The following is a 17978-nucleotide window of genomic DNA, read 5'->3' as shown; positions in this document are numbered from 1 at the left end:
CACTAATTATGCTTGGCCTTTAGCATTGGTAAGGGCCACAGGGCAAAACCTCTGGGCAGAGAGCCCTGCCTGCATCCTGTCCTGACTTTTAAGAGTCAGAGAAAGGCTCTAAAGAGCCATGCTAGGAGCCCCTTCCAGACATGATTCTGATCACAGCTGTGGCTGGGCTGGTAGGGCCTGATTTGGCTCTAGGAGAGGTACTGGGGTAGGCTCACCTAAGGCTAGTGCAGGATCCTGAGAGAAGGAGAAGGTACCTGTAAACAATGCAGGTGAGGGGTAGTGTGGGCACGTGGCATGAGCCACTGTTCTGGCATATTTTACTTCTATTATAGATAGTGTGGGATGTGGTTCCATAGTGTAGCGGTTATCACATCTGTTTTACATGCAGAAGGTCCTGGGTTCACGCCCCAGTGGAGCCACAGTCCATGGTCTACGGCTATGCCACCCTAAACAAGCCCAATGTCTGATCTCGGAAGCTAAGCAGGGTCGGGCCTGGTTAGTATTTGGATGGGAGACCACCTAAGAAGACCAGGTGCTGTAGGCATAAATAATAATAATAATAATAATAATAATAATAATAAATAGTGTGTGCACATGTGCACATGCCTAGATATAGGTCTGTAGTGTGCAAGTGTCTGTGGATGTGTCTGTGAGTGGGGTCTCTGAGACTAAAGTGCAGAAAGCTCTTATAGGCACACCCCACATTTCATGCTGATCCGAGAAGCAGAGAAGATAAGTTCTAAGAAATTCAGCATCACTCAAAGACATCCAAGTTAAAGCTCTCCTAAGTCTTGCCCCACGTTGGGCAGGAGGAGGAAGAGGGGTAGGGGTATTTGTTCAGCTCCAAGTCAGCACCATATGAAGTCCCAAACCTAACTCCAAGCCTGGCCTTACTCTCATTGGAAGATATAAGCTGGCTGGAAGGCACTACTGGGCACTGGTGAGGCAGGCTTTCTCCTCTGTCCCTGGTTTTTAACCCTTAGAGAGGCCAGAGAGTGGATTTAAATTCCCAAAGACAACAGAGATCTGACCTTTTCTCCACACGGTGCCACAATATTCTGAGTGTTTGATGTTTGTGGCCAGCCTAGGAGGGGAGGCACAGATGACACGCCCATTTCACAGATGCAGAAACTGAAGAGTCAAAGGAGTGCCACATGGGGTCACCTCCCCGGCCAAAGAGCCTCCTTCTGGGAGGCTGGACTCATTCTGCTTCATGTCCCTGGTCCACTGTGTTGGGACAGAAGGGAGAAAGGGAAGAAGGTCAGCCTCTTTTCTCACACCAGCTGAAAGATGAGGAAATGGGACCCTCATCTTTCTTCTGGCTGAGAATAAGGGCCAGGTTGTGCCTGGTTCTCCTGGGTCTTCAGCAACTGGAGGTTCTCTCACACATGCCAGAGTCCAGCAAGGCCTTCTTTAGATCTCAGGCTCCTAGTTGGAATTCAGGCTGTTGGTGGGGAGGGGGGCAGTAGTCAGCAGGCAAGGCAAAAGGGACTAGATCTCTCCTGAGCCTATCGTGGCCTGCCTAGGACCAAGACCCTGTCCTGGGCATGGCCTGGAATACTTAGGCACCTCCATGAGGCCCAAAGGACCCATAGGCACACCCTCTCTACCCAATGTGGGCCTAGGCTGTAGGCCACAGAGAGGCACATGGCAATCTCTCCTGTCTTCCAAGCTCCCCTGGGTCTGGCCTGGGTCCAGCTCAGAAGGGAATATGGCCAAAATTTCTAGCCTTAGAGATAGACAGGCAGATCTGTAGGTGAACCCTGCTCACTGTAGGGATTGAGCTGGTCAGATCATTGGCCAGAGCCTGTCTCCCCCTTGGCATGAACAGAGGGGCACCTGGGGTTTGACCCAGAACAACTGTGGTACTTAGCTCATGGCCAGGGCTGCAGAGATGGAAGGAAGCCTAGAGAATATCAAGTGGGAGGCCCCTTCTCTGTGTCCTGCTTCCCATTTGCGTTCCCAGAGCTTGAACATGGAGGCTGGGTCCCTAAGCTTGAGCACCTTTCTTCCTGCCGGCCTAGATGTCTTGCAGGAATTCACAGAGGGGTCCTCCTGAGGGATTGTGGAGGCCAGAGTAGCCCCTGGACATCCCAAACCAAGAGAAAGACTCAGCCTCCCTCTAACATAGCCTACCATGTCCCATGCACTGGGGACATAAAAAGCCATTGAAAGTGAGAGCTGAAAGAATGCTTGTGGCATCCCTAGTGGGTGGTACCCACCACAGAGAAAGAAGCAGGACTCCGGTTCCTTCCCAGCAGCACTGGACCCTATCTCTTGGCCCCAGCTAGGGCCCTGCACAAACCAAACATTCAGCCCCAGAGCCAGCAGTATCTTTAATCTATCCAGGAAAAAAAGGATGCAAAGTTTAGTTTTCTCCTAACCATTAGGCCCACCTTTCCTGGAAGGGGGAGCTATTAAGTATGTATGTATATGCAGATACGTACCATACATATATGAAATCCATTGGAAGCCAGACCCATGCAGAATCACATTTTGTTTGTTTTTAGCTGTTGGAGAAGTTGTCTTTACCCCTGACGCCTGTTAGCAGCTTGCTGAGGCCAACCTGAGTATGGGGCTTCAGATCACACTTGTATACCCACTTAAGCCTCCTGGGGGCCCTCCCCACAGTCTGCCAGCCCAAGAGAAGGGTTATAAAGTTGGGGCTGGTTGAAAAGATTTTTTTTCCTGTCTTTTAAATCCCCCCCCTCCCTTTTTTTAAAACTCATACTGTCCTGCTGCCAGCTCCCCACCGCTCACACCCAGCTAGTGGGCCCCATACCTGAGCCTGGTGGTGGTAGTGGCACAGTGCCCCGGCCTCATGTCTGCGTCTAACCTCTGGTATTGCATGTTCTGGGCAGGGAAGCGAGGGCGTCGCAGCAGTGCGGGATCGCTAGAGAGCAATGTGGAAGTAAGTAGGAAGCACCTACGTTCAGCTGGCTGTCATGTGTTGCCTCCCCAATCCTTGGTTTATATCTATTGTCTTTGTTTATTGTTTTTTGCTCTTCTCCTTACTGCACAGAGGCACAGACATGTGCTCCCCGCACTCCCCCTCCCAACCTGCCTCAGCCCAATGCATGCCAGCTTCCTCTCTGCCTAGAATCTCCCGTGCCTCTCACCGCTTGTTTGGGCTGGAATGGTGGGGATAGTTTTGGATTTTGTTTTGTTCCCATTTAACCCCTGTACCCTCTGGTCCCAGAGCATGGTTAACATCCCCAGCTTCCAGGCATTTCCCCCGGGTTCCCCCCAATAAGCACTGCTCTTGGGTGGGAAGCAGCAGTTGCTAAGCACCCTCCAGCCTTGCTCTAGGGGTTTTGCCAATTTCTGGACTTCCATGCTCCGCCACCCCCATCGCTTCCTTCCTGGAGTTTCGATTGCTGTGTGTTTATAGTCAGGGTACCATGGAATTGCTTAGCTAAATTGGGGGAGGAGGAGAGCTGTGAGAGAAAGAAAAACTGGATTTCATGAGATTTCATTCATTTTCCAACCATCTCTATATTACTGTTCACATCTTAACCTCAGCTTGCAGATCTTTTTGTTTCTTTTTTCTTGTTTGGTTTGCAGTAGGTAGCTGCAGTGAGATGCCTAGGCAGTCCACCACCCCCAGAACAAGGTTTCCCGAGCCCCTTCTGTTCCTCCACTACCTTCTCAGAAACCTTGGGACCCACACAGGCTGAGCAAATGTCCTTAGACCCATTGAGAGGACCCAGGAGAGCTGAGGGTGTGATTTCAGCAGGAATGGTGTTTCTCCTCATGCACACTAGCCTGCCCCACTTTCCTCAGCACACACCACTCACAGACATCACCAAATAAATTGTTCTGGTCTGAAAGCTCAGGCTGCCCACCGTGGCAGGGTGCTTGTCAGGATGAGAGCCTAAACTTGTGCTGCTACTACGGTTGACCAGAAAGGAGTCTCTCCTCTCCTGTCCTACCTCCCACTTTTCTCACTGGAAGGCTACTGAATGTCCCTCCATGCTCCCCCTCCCCGCACAACTGACCTGCCACAGTAGCTTGAGAGGAGGTGGCACCAGAGTCCAACTTCACCCAGCCCTATCCTCTGTGGCCAGTGAGTTGAACTAAGGCTTAGCAGTCAGTGGGTGAACTTTTTACATTTTTTTAAAAAAATCATTCTGACATAAGTGCTTTAAGATCTTTTAATTTTGATTTCTATGAATTTCCTTTTTAGGGGTCCATCATTAGCAGTCCTCACATGCGCCGGAGAGCTACATCAACACGAGAGTGTCCATCTCGCCCACACCAGACTATGCCTAATTCATCCTCCCTCCTGGGCTCCTTATTTGGGAGTAAGAGAGGGAAGCCCCCTCCTCAGGCTCACCTGCCCTCAGCTCCTCCCCAACCACCCCCACACCCACCGAGCCTGCCCCACCCACAGCACTCCATGGCTGGCCATCACCAGGGGCTGGCAGAAGGCCCTCCACAGGCCCAGATGCATGGGCACCATACCCAAGTACTGCCACATGCAGCAGAACCCGCCTCCCCACCACTACCACCCCCCTCAGCACGTCCAGCATGCACACCAGTACCACCATGGCCCCCACGGGGGGCACCCATCTTATGGGGCCCACTCACACGGGCACCCACTGCTGCCCTCAGCCCACACTGGCCACCCTGGCCACACAGGCCACACAGCACACCACCATGGGCAGCCCCTTGCCCCACCGCCCGCCACCAGCAGCAAGGCCAAACCCAGCGGCATCAGCACAATTGTGTAGACAGCTGCGGGATGGGGGCCAGACTTCCTGGAATAAGTGCACACCACACAGAGGCATGCCTGGGGCAGCCAGCCTCAGACCAGACCCAGAACACTTCTGTTTTCATCTTCCCGCCCTGCTCCCCCACAGCCTGGATGGAACCCCTTGAGCCCATGGGCTTGTGTCATAGGGAACAAAGCTCCTGATTTGATTTAGCATTGGCACCCCAGGTTCCATCCACCTCAACCCAAGGGGTGGTCCTCAGCCACCATCAGCCTTGAAATGGTGCCTCCAGCCAAGTAGATGTTGAACTGCCCTGTACCCCACTGCAGCCTTCAGCTCTCTGCTCCCTAATTATACATGCATATGAATACCCAGCCTAGAAAAAGAAGAAACGAGACACAAAAAACCAGAGACAGAACAAAACAACCCAAAATTTGCTGCATTATTGCTCTTTTATTGACAATGGGCAAAAAATTAAGTAGACCTGATATGGTTGATGAAAATACGTAAGTAAACTTTATATGATATAAATATATATATAAATAAATAAATAAATAAATAAATAAATAAATAAATAAATAAATAAATAAATGTATATATGCACACACACACACACATACACACACACACACACACATACACACACTGTATAGGTAGTATTTGTGTGTGAAAGGCAAATGTTTCAATCCACAAAATTAGCAGTGTAGACTTTACAAAGAGCTCTACTTACCTAATAGGAAGACAATACCTAGATGAATGTGCGAGAATGTAGACCAAAAACTAAATGCTAGGAACAAAGTCAGATACATCCATATTTTCGTAAAAAGAAGAGAAGTCCCTCTAGGACTGACTAAAATCTTTACGCAATCATTACTAACTGTGCCAAGTAACATAGCATCTAACTGTTTAAAAAGTCCAAAATGGCTTTGTATAAATCCTTATTTTATTAACAGAATATTATCATAAGTAATCAGTATTATAACTGCTCTGTTATTTCAGGTAAGCAAATAGATAAAATGCAGTAAACTATAGTAGCAACTCAGGACGACTAGTTAAGAACTAGTTGTCTTAGAATATTAGTTACGCAGATTCATAGACACTTTAATGGCTGTGATAACTGTGAATTTCCATGATCCATATTTCTTTTGTATGCACTTGATTTGATGCACACTCATTCAGAGTCCTCTCAGAGAGGCACCCATATACCGCAGATGTATCATCTCCAAAATGAAAATGACCAACTCTCATCTTTGTCTCCCTAGAACCATAACTTCCTCATCCTGTTTCCAGCTGCAGCAGGCAGGAGCCCCTGAGCATGGTTCCACTAGGAACCTCTGTCAAACCTGCAGACTGATTCTAGTGTTTAGTAACCCAGGGCGGTGTGTGTGTTTCCCGTTTTGTTTTCTGAGTGGTAGCTGTGATCATTGTAATTCCATATAGCCATGTGCTAGCACAACCCTCGTGTCATCACCGTGGCCCATCTGACCTCAGCTGACAAGTGCCCAGCCCTCGCCAGTGAAGCCCCTGCTGCCTTCTCATGATCCAGTTAGCTTCCAGGGCATCACATGACTCTCAGCTGTGCTCTTGTCGCTTCCGTGTTGTGGTGACACCATCCACTCCCCTGGGGCCGGGCGCTGCATGCGTCCGGTTCTGTGCTTGAGTCACCCATGGGCCATACTTTGTAGTTTCAGCCTTTCGAGCCACTGCAGCCACCAGTGCTGTGCTCCTAAGCCATGGGACCCGAGGACTGCCCCACGGCACCTGCCCAGGCGAAGAGCCCTTTCAGAAAGGGCGAAGCTAACGCAGGACTGTGAGCCATGGGGGCTCTGTGCTCCGTGGAAGGCGTGGCAAGCTGTGGCCAGACGGCAGACAACAGAAGGGAACCCACCCTGGCCAGCTGGCTGAGGGTTCTGTCCATTTCCCTCCCCACCCACCCCTTTGTCATATCATTGAGGTCACCATACCAGCAAATCTGCAAACTGAGCACTTTGTTTCTCCACAGAGAGCAAATACAGCGATCTAGAGTTTAGCCTTTTTAAAAAAGAAGTGTGACTTTAACCTTGTCTGCCTTTATCTTCCCGTCGGTGTAGCATGTCTCTCTTGGGCATCTGCTCAGAAAGGGAAATAAAAAGCACAGGAGTGCCTGATTTGGGCCAGGCACTGCTGATAGGAGGCTCCCCGGTTGCATTGACTCCTGAATTCTTTGTTTTTCCTTCAGAGCCAGGCTCCCCAAGGCACTCACATTCTCTTTTGTTTAGTTTAAAGGATGTTTTTCTGACAAGGAGAAGTCAAATTATACCGTGTCATCAGTGTTGGTTGTGTGAGGCCACATCTGTTTATTGTGTATTTCCAAAATATAACAGTGTTACTGTTGACAAATAGTTGAAGTAAAATGATAACTTATTAAATGTCTGGCTTTTCTTCACCCTTCTGTACCAATGGTAGAGTCCAAATGTAAAATCTAGGTTGTTCCAGAAAAGATACAGTCGGTTTTGGTCACCCTTTCTGAAGAGGTAAATATTAGTGAGAAACAAAAACAATTCATTGATGGGGGCCAGTGGGAGGGGCTTTCTCTGCATTGTGTCCTTCATGCTCTGAGGGCTGTTCAGAACTCTCACCTCCAACACTGTCATTGGTGTGCCCTAAAGTTTTGTCAGGATGCCCCAGGACCAGCTTCTTGAACAAATTTAGTTTCTCCCCATTTTTCCAACTTTACATACAGTGTATTGGGATCAGGTCAATGAGGTTTCTATGTGTTTTATTTACAAATCTGTCATGAGAAATGTTTCCAGAAATACATAGTTCCAATGAGGAATCTGGAGCCACATTGCCCAAATCTTATTTGGGAAGCAAAAACTTCTGATAAACTGGTGTCCCCCATGTTGCTTTAGTGGGACTGTTCTCTCTAGATCCCAACCTGTCAGAGTCACAGCTGTAGGGACCTATAATTCACAGAGCCTCCCTACCCGCCCCTCCAGGAGGCAGGAGGCTGAGTGCCACCAGGATGTTTACGTTATCCTTTCTTACTGTCAGGACACACTTGGGACATTTTTCTCAAGTCGCACAAATTATTTCAAATACATAATTTCTGACAGGAATAGGAGACTATTCGAGGAAACAGCTGGTAGTATCACAAAAGTCTTTTCTGGGACAACAATTAAATCATGTATTTGTATTTTTTAAGTTTATGAATGAATTGTACAACAATGTAAAAAATAAAGTTCATCCTAATATGATGTGCACATCTTGCTTAAAAATGTCTTCAATTATCCAGTATAGAGCGATTTTTCCATCATGCGCTGCATGCAGCAGAAGCCTCGTTTTTCTTTAAAATGAGCTGAAAAAACAGCAGATTATTTAAACATGACCCTAAGTGTTGACTCAGCATTCCATATGAAGCTACGTCTCTACAGATAAGCATGCATCTTACAGTTTCTTTGTAAAATATCATCATCCTTCCTGCCTAAAAAACAAGTAATTTTGTACGTATTTTAAATAACAACAATAATCAAGGAAATAAATTGCATAATGAATCAGTGTGAAGTGGGGGTGGTAAAAAGCGATAAGCAGGAGGAGCCTGCTTGAGATATCTTGTAGCTCATGTGCATGTTAGTTTCACTGTTCTGTCACTGAGGTCACGTGCAGTTTCCGTCTCCTCTTGAGAACTGTCATTCACTTTCAAGTTGTTTTAAACAATTAGAATCAGGTCTTGAATGCAGACGGTTCAAAGACTTCAACAGACACCTCGCTCACAAGAAGTCCGGCACCCATTATGTAACTTTGGGGAGGAAAGGAGTGTTTTGTTTTAATATGCATTCTGTTTGTGAGTAATAACAGACTCTATTGATGTAATATCATAGCTGTGATCATGTGGAGAAATCAAATAAATCCTTTAAAATTCTTGGGTTCTTTCTTTTTCTGCAAAGTTCAAAAGTTTCCTTACTAGCCACAGAGAGATCTTCAGCTTACAAGTTTGTCCATTCTTTGTCATGACTGTGGGTATTAAGTTTCCTGGAAGAGATTGGCCTGACTTAATTTGAGCATGTTGAACAAAAACTTAAGATAAAGGTGCATATCACAACTTCAGCTCTGATTGAAGATGTCAAAAGTATTTATAATTTCTAGTAACTTTCAACAAATTTTAGTGCTTTCATCAAGTTAGAGATCCTATGAAGCGTTGAGGTAGACATATTGAGAGAAGAAACGCCAATGGCCCAGTCCCCAAATGTTTGGAGAGAGATTACTTTATGAGGTCAAAGCTGCCCATTTTCCCATGTTGGTTAATGTGGTGTGCAAAAGCCAGGAAGGTGAATTCTGATTTTACTGGAAGAGTTCTGTGAGAACATGATTGACTTGTACTGTTTCTCCTTTCCTGGAACCAAATTCAGTTCTAGAGAATGCTGCCTTAAAATTTTAGTATGTATTATTGGGTAAAGAAGTTATGGTTCATATATACAATGGAATATTACTGAGCCATTAAAAAAATGAAATCCTACCATTTGCAACAATATTGATGGACCTAGAGATTCTTATGCTGAGTGAAATAAGTCAGAGAAAGATACATGATTTCATTTATATGCAGAATCTACGGAACAAAAAGAGCTAATCAAAAGCAGACTCACAAATACAGTGGACAATTTGGTGATGGACAGAGGGGAAGGGTTGGTGGGCTGGGAGAAAGGAGTGAAGGGTTAAAGAAATACAAATAAGTAGTTGATAGATGGTCATGGGGATCGGGAGTCATGGCATAGGGAATGTAGTTAGCATTAATATATTGGCTAGGTGGAAAACCAGAGGAGAGAAGGAGCAATTAGGGGGAACATTTTATAAACTATATAAATATCTAACCAATGTGCTGTATATTTGAAACTAATTAAAAAACTTTAATATGTATTATAAAGTAAAACCAGTAGATCTAATTTGTGGAAAACAAAAAAGGTTAACTTTTGTGACCAAAATTAGCTGACCAAAAGGCCCACCCTTCATAAAGAAGTAAATTTAGATCAAAAGATGTTCTCAGATTTCTGCACCTGGGTGGCCATCTCTTTCCCAGGCCTTTCAGGGGTTCGTCAAGAGATGAAGCTGGTTACTAAAATTCCCTGAAATACTTAGCTTTGCTTCACTGTTTGAGTCTACAGTTCCTGAGACCATGTCACTAGCTGCTTGATGTAGGTAAACCACTAAGCCAGTGCTTTGATGTGATGATTCTCTGCGTTTTGTGCTTTTCTCCCCGACCAGATGGTGAGCTCCTTGGGAGCAAAGGGTGCATCTGATCCACTGTTTCCAGTGACCAGCACAGGACTGGTCTTGTCAAAATGCATCTGAAAATGATGGTTGGAAGGGGGAGGAGGAGTCACAGCAAAACCACTGACTGATCTTAGTGTGTGTAAATCATTCTTACGAAAAATTTATGGAAACTTTTTTGCTCAGCGTTTTGCTAGCCTTGATATTAAGAAGTCTAATTGGGAACATACATGACACAGTCAAAATTCTGCAAGCATGGTTCATGGTCACTGACTTTCCTTCCCCCCGCTCTACATTTATAGCCTTTGTGTTACTTGACCTCTCAGCAGCTTTTGATACTCTTCCTCATTCCTTCCTGAAACACTACTTCCTTGGCATCTTTGATTCCACACTCTCTTCTTCCTCTCTAGGGATGCCTTCACTGTCTTCTTTGCAGCTAATACTCCTCCATGAAGCTGATAAGTGTTAATTTGAGGATCAAGTCCAAGCTCTCTTCCTTTACTTATTTATAGGCAATTTCATACAGGCCCACAGTTTCAGTCTACTTCCTACATACCGATAGCTTCTAAATTTGAATCTCCAGCACAGACCTCTACTCTGAACACTCATATTTACTTGGATCTATCAGTAGTGCTTGAAACTCATTATCTCCATGACCAAATTTATGATCACACACACACAAACACACATACACACACACACTGGAGCCTTCACTATGTTCCCTACTTTGGCAAATGGCATCGCCACAGAGTTGTATAAATCAGAACTTACGAATTGTTCTTTACCCCTGTCCTTGACTCTCCAAATCCATTGTCACCGAGCCCTTTTGATTGTTAAGTCCTACATTTTCTTGAGTCTATTTCTTCAAATTCCTCACCCTACGCTGGGCCATTAGCTGTGTCACCTAGACTAGAACTCCCTAACTGGTCTCCTGGCTACCACAGTGGGTCCTTCAAATCTATTATCCACATGGCATCAGAGGAATCATTTTAAGGTGCAACCTGTTTAAAGCGATGTCAATGGCTTCCTATTCCCCTTATGATTAAAAAAAAAAAAAAGTTAGATCCTTAACGTGGCTTTCATGAGGCCTGCATGATCTGGCCCATGCCTATCACTTTCCCTCATTTACCTCTTGCACTCTAGCTACATGATACTTTCAGATCCCCAGAAAAACTGTTGCCTCCTGTCACTGGGCCTGTGACAGGAGTGAGGTTGCTTTTCCTTGCGTCTGTGTTCATTAGCTCTTATTTCACCAATCAAACTTTAGCTTGACCATTACCGCCTCTGAAATCTATTCCCTGTGGTTAGATATTCAAAAGTGTGATAATTTAGTTACAGTACATGTCACAAGGTCAGGACAGTGACTGTTCTTGCACGCTGCTGTAACCTCAACATGTAGCACAAAGTAGGTTCAAAATGAGATTAGAGACCTAGGAAAGTGACAGGCCAGAGTGCTGGGGAGAGACTGGGTCCTACTGGCATTCCTTGTTGAAGGAATAATTCGGGAAATGCTTGGAGGGTTTTAATCACTGTGTTTTAGCTTTTATCAAATGCATTTTAACATTTAGAGTATTTGGAATGAATAGATTCATAAAAAGCAGGGGGGGAAATCACCCATAATCCCACCACCCCAAAACTTATAATAAAGTATTTGGTCTACTTCCACTCTATCTTTTCTTCACACATATTTCTCAGTTACCCAAAAGGTTTGTAAGTGTTATTTGGTGCCCCTCATGAAAAAGAGTTTTCACAATCAAAAAACATCCAGGAAATGCTGATGTAGACAAAATTAAATCAGTTTACTTACCGCAGAACTTCTCAAAGCCTTTTAAAAAAATGATGTGCGTTGCAAATCTCTGAAAGATAGTCTGTTTCCCAAACATATTTAGCTGTGGAACTCTTGCATTCTACAGCATATAGTTTAGTAAAAGTTTGTATGTATATTCTGATGTTCTGAATGGCTCAACAGTATAACATCTGCGTAATAGCCAATCATATGGGTGTCCCATGATGTACTTGCCATGCAGATAGTGTTATTTTGGTGAACGAAGAACAAACAGAAGAAAATAATGGAGTTAATGAGCAGATTTGGTGATTCTGGTAAGGACTTGAGACCTGGAGAATTTGGGCACCACTGACCTTGGTAAGTTCCTGAGATGCACATTGACACCATTTTTGTAACTCTGGGTAGCTGTGTGTCACCTAAGATGCATCTCTGTTCAGTGCATTCAATTCAGTGACCACTTCACCTGTAATAAAGATTTATTGGCTGGCTGATGGCAGGTATGGTGTGAAGGCTGTTTATCCCCATTTCTAATGTATAGCTTCATGACCCTTTACAGCCCTTTCAGGGAAATCTTTTCTTCCCTTTCTATCACTCCTAACCCTATTCCACCTCTCCTCCACAATGTGACCGGTGTTCTATATGAAAGAAGTTCCACTCAAACCTGGAAGGTAGAAACTAAAGCACTTTAATCATCATCTTCCACAGAGTTCATAGGGAATAAAGCATTCTAAAATAAAAACAAGATAATTGAGGCTATCTATATTGAATCTCTTCCCACATCTTTCAAGAACTGTTTAGAAAAAGAACAAATATAAAATCACTTTCAGACCGACAGTGTAACCGGGAAAGAGCAAAACCCATGAGTTCTAATGAAAGGTCAGTGGGAAATATCTTAGATTAGCAGAGTTGACACAAAATCCCACACCAGAATATAAATCCAGGTGAGGATTTCATGGAAAAGGGGAAATAGCATGGTCTTTATGGTGATAGGGCACATATAACACCAATTAGAGTTCATATCCATAAGAACAGACCAACCCTGAGTAGAGAAATGCTGAGAGGAGAAGTGAGACTTGGTGGAATAAAAAACAAAAGACTTGGAAAGTTCACGGAACCAGAAGTGGCAGAAGGCACTGCTTCTGGAGAAGAGAGAAGCACCTAGGAAAAGGAAGATTTCCCTTGGACATTTGGTATTGAAGAGAAAGAAGGAAGCAGCTAAGATAAGGGCCCTATTAAAACAAGATGCTGTCAAAAAATCAGAAGACAGATATAAAAATAAAATATATTTTATTAAAGGAATTGCAGTTACCATATCGACAAAGTAGGATATTACTGGACTAAGAAATCAAGCCAATCACCAAGCCCTAGCCTTTCCCCATAACATCCTTGCTATTGTTGATCTTAGAAAATCCAATACAAATAAACACAAAGTTTTCATACAAAAATACTTTAAGGAGAAATATGAGAAAACTTTTTAGCAAATAAAAATACACACATGCAAACAGTATAAAAAGCCAAAAGCAGAGGGGAAATTATAACAATTCTCATTGTTAATTAAATTTAATTAACCAATAACATATGAAAGAATGCTACAAATCAGAAACTCGGAATAAAAATAGACAAATAAGATGTGCAATGGGAGCTCACTAAACTCAGAAAAAAATGAAGAAAAATAAAAAATTATCTCAGGTCCCCAAAGGAGAATAGATATAACTGAAAGTATGGAAGCGGACATTGAAGATGAAATAAAAGAATCCAAGAAAAATGAAACTTAAGGAAGTATTACAGATCAAAGAAAATAGAGGTGTAGCAGATGGAAAAGAATATCTAGCATACATATGATTGGAGTCCCTGAAGAAAGGAAAACAATGAAATAGAACTAAGATGTAAAACTATAATTAAAGAAAATGTTCTATGATAAAGAAGAGCTAAGCCTACATCCTGAAAGGTCCCACTATGTCCTTGGGAAAAAAACTAACCCAGAATTATAATGAGAAACATGTCCTAGTAAAATTAATAAACTTTGATGGTAAATAAATTCTCTAGACCTCCAGGCAATAAAGTCAAGTCAATTACAAAGAAAGGAAAATCATATTGGTACCAGGTACCTCAAAATAACATGCAAATCAAGATAACAGAGGAACAACATTTTAAAGAGACTCAAAAAGAAAACCCATGAGTCAAGGATTTTATATCTAGCCAAGCTGACTTTTAGATATCAATAATATAAGAAAGCAGCTTTCAATAGGTTTTGAATATACAAGAATGTGGTGAATATACTCCTTATGAGTCCTTTCTGAGGAATCTGTCACAGGACGAACCATTCAATCAAAAGATTTGAGAAATTTTGGCAAAAGGACTGATGATAAGCAATGGATATATTTATATAGATCTAAGACTAAAACATTGTGTCAATAAGTATAGAAAAATAGTATGTAAAGTTATATGTTCAGACAAATTAAAAACAAATTTTTAAATGGGAAGAGAAGAAAGAGAAAGAAGAGCAGAATAAACTATTCACTGCTGGATTGTTAATAGGTGAGAACCAAATGATATTATTAAACCTGATAAAGACAAATAGTAAAACGCTAAGTAACAAAAAGGGGAACTAAGAACATTATATGAAGGTGTTATAAATGTAATCTAGAACAAAAATACAAACTTTCCCAAATACAGGAACAAAATAAAGCAAATAGGGTTGGGGGAGGGGAGAGAGGAGGAGAGCCTTCAGAGTGAAAGATACACAATAATTGTAACAATACACACAGTAACTTACAATATAAAATATTACAGCAAGAATACCAAATAGATGTACCAATAAATGTGTATTTAGATCCCCTATTTAAAATATTTTAAGATTGGCTTATGTATTACTCAACTATTGCCATAATAATTCTGTGTAACAACCCCAAAATTTAACAGCATTAAACAATATACATTTATTTCTCAACCATGCATCAGCAGGTTAATTGGGGTTTAGCTGATCTAGACTGGGCTCTGCTCTGAGCTGCAGGTTGGGTCTATGACTGTTCCTCATTATCCTTGAACCAGTGCCTATTTGAGGTATGGCCTGTTCATGGCAAAGGGCTAGAGTACAGGACGACAAGCCCAACCATGCAAACACATTTCAAACCTTTGCTCATGCCATGTACACTAAAATTACATTGACAAAATCAAATCCAAAGTCAAAGGGTTGGAAACTATACCCTGCCTTCCATGAAGTCATGGCAAAGATATAGAAAAATCGTATATTCAGTCTACCTAAAATCACAAAGCAAAACCTAACCAACTCTATGCCAATGTACCCCAGGCATACCTAACACAAAAATTCAGAAAGGGAAAACAAAGAAATGAACTAATGTGTACAGGCAAATGCAAACCAAAAAAGGTGGGGAAGAAGTTTCAGTCTTAATATCTGACAAGGTAGAATTCAGCCTTAAAAACAATACAGTGACAATAATGCTAACAGCTATAATTCTCAATGAAGATATAATAGTAATGAATATCTATGCATCAAATAAGACAGCAGCAATCTGCAACAAAAAGCAAAAATGATAGAAGATGCAAGAAAAAAAATTAACAACAGTTTAACACCATGCTGCATCCAAGACAATTTAAGAAGAGAAAAATGAAAAGTTTCTTGTGGCTAGATACCAGACTACATGGCCCAATATTAGAGAAAACACCTTATTTCAGGCACACATGAAACAATTTATGAAAGTAGACCATATATTAAGGCATGAAGAAAACATCAATAAATTCCTTAAGGAGGAAATACAAACATTTTCTCCAATCACAACACAGTAAAACTAGAAAATAACTATAAAATCAAAAAGTCCCTTCCAACTGGAAATGTTATTAATTCTCTTAAATTACTCTTGAGTCAAAAGAAAAATAGAAACTAAAACTGTAGAATTTCTTTCAATACTAGAATCTGTGATATAAGTAAAACAATAATCCAAGGAAAATTACATCAATAAAAATGAAAGAATGAAAAGAAATAGCAAACTCAAAATTAAGAAAAGAGAGAGTGACGTCAGAAACACAGAGTGAGAGACGTCCCTGGATCTCTTCCCTTGAAACAACAATAAGCTGAACATCTTAAACTCAACAAATAATACCCAAACTGCACACCAGCACATCTGAGCATGGGATCTGCACATAAGAGTTACCACAGGTCAGAACCCCCAGTGTCGGGTGTTGGACAGGGGGAAACAAAGAAACTACCTCTCCCACCTGCTAAAGCTCCCTGTAGCGGGGGGAGCGGGGAAAGGTATGGCGAGCTCCCTGAACAGCCCTGCCTGGGAGGGATGTGAGCTCCACACAGCCCACGGCAGTCCAGTCATCGGATCAGAAGGCAGAGAAAAGGGGACGGCACAAAAGCAGGGATGGCAGAGAAACAACAGTTGATTTTTACCAGCCACGGTTGCAAAGCCAAAGCTGAGATGCAGTCCCTATTCCCCAACCCAGAAGACCCCACCCCCCATACCATCCAAGACAGAAAAAGTGGAGCCCCAGGGGAATCTGAGCAAGCACTACTGAAACTGTCACTAACACTGAAAGGGACTGAGACTGAGGGTAGAGAACGTGATTAAATGTCTATAAAGAAAAAAAGATATTATTAAGACTTCATATAAAGCAGAGATGCAAGAGGTTTAGACATCACTTACTGGAAACCAAAAGAAAACACCTTCTTTGCAACAGGCTAGGGACCATTATATACTAAATCTTCTTTCTGGAAAAAAAGCAGAATACACGTCCATTAATGCCCAGGCAGAGAAACCCATTAAATACCATGCACAACGAAGGTGACAAAGCAGTTCAAAAAGAAAGAGAAAAAGCTTCAGAAAATAAGCTTACGGACATAGAAATATGCAACTTAAATGACAGAGAATTCAGGATGATACTTCTGAAGAAACTCAATGAGATCCGAAACAATTCATATCAACAGTTTCAGGAATTGAAAAAAACAACTAGACGAGCAGAATGAGTTCTTTAGTAAGGAGATTGAAACCCTAAAAAAGAACCGAATAAACCTTCTGGAGATAAAGAACATACTGCAAGAGTTGGAAAATGAAATAACAAGCTTTGGAAATAGAGTCGACTAAATGGAGGAAAGGATCAGTGATATCAAAGACAGAAATCTAGAAATACATGAGAAGGAAGAAGACAGAAAACGAAAAATGAAAAATAATGAAAGAGAAGTACAAGAACTAGTTGATACCATCAGGAGAGGAAACATAATGGAAGAATAATGGGCATTATCGAAGGCAAGGAAAAGGAGTAGGGACTAGAAAGCATTTTCAGACAAATAGTTGATGAGAATTTCCCAAATCTAAGGAATGAGCTGGAGCTTGGAATTCAAGAAGTCAACAGAACACCCAACTCTCACAACCCAAAAAGGCCTTCACCAAGACATTGTGTTAAAATGATCAAAAATCAACAATGACAGAATTATCAAGGCGGCCAGGGAAAAGAAGACGGTAACCTATAAAGGAAAACCCATTAGATTATCATGAGACTTCTCAGAACAAACCTCACAAGCAAGGAAGGAGTAGAATCAAGTATTCAAATTATTAAGTGAAAGGAACAACCAACCAGCCAAGAATAATGTATCCAGCAGAGCTTTCCTTTAGATATGAAAGAGAAATAAAGACCTTTTCAAACATACAAAAATTGAGGGAATTCTCTCACTACAATGCCTGCATTACAGGAAATACTGAAAGGGGTCAGCTCACCTAAAACAAAATGACAAGAAATAAAAAATAAATAAACATAATTAGTTGAAAGGCGACTACCAGGCTGATAGAAGCACAGGAGTGCAACCCTTACTACGAGCAGGACATTATAAGCTTAAAAATAAGAAGAGATTTGCTATAGCAAGATAGGTATGAACATTCAGCATACATAAGGACAAATTGAAATAACAATGACTGAAAAGGGGAGGATTCAAAGATCCACATTTGCAAAGAGGAATGGAGATAAGGCACATGCAGATGAAAATAGACAAATGTAGATATATACATATATATGTATATACATATATATGTATATATATATATGTGTATATATATATATATATATATACACCTTCTTTGCAACAGGCTAGGGACCATTATATACTAAATCTTCTTTCTGGAAAAAAAGCAGAATACACGTCCATTAATGCCCAGGCAGAGAAACCCATTAAATACCATGCACAACGAAGGTGACAAAGCAGTTCAAAAAGAAAG

At 42.2% G+C, this 17978-nt stretch overlaps 1 protein-coding gene and 1 pseudogene across 11 annotated transcripts in view; both read left to right on the top strand.

Annotated features, from left to right (window-relative positions):
- IQSEC1 (IQ motif and Sec7 domain ArfGEF 1) overlaps positions 1-8616 on the top strand; it is a 385819-nt gene extending 377203 nt beyond the window's left edge. For 9 of the 11 annotated variants that reach the window (XM_039886571.1, XM_039886575.1, XM_039886570.1 and 6 more), the window contains 2 exons: positions 2862-2911; positions 4187-8616. In XM_039886571.1, coding sequence (XP_039742505.1) covers positions 2862-2911; positions 4187-4918 — 782 coding nt within the window. In that variant the 3' untranslated portion in view covers positions 4919-8616. The remainder of the gene's footprint in view (positions 1-2861; positions 2912-4186) is intronic. The other 2 variants (XM_039886580.1, XM_039886579.1) reach the window with 2 other exon arrangements.
- Positions 429-544, top strand: LOC120622619 (uncharacterized; annotated as a pseudogene).
- Positions 8617-17978: the final 9362 nt, after the last annotated feature.

This window comes from Pteropus medius, unplaced genomic scaffold, assembly GCF_902729225.1.
Source record: "Pteropus medius unplaced genomic scaffold, Ma_sr-lr_union100, whole genome shotgun sequence".
NCBI lineage: Eukaryota > Metazoa > Chordata > Mammalia > Chiroptera > Pteropodidae > Pteropus > Pteropus medius.
This window is presented reverse-complemented; position numbering and strand designations above follow the sequence as displayed.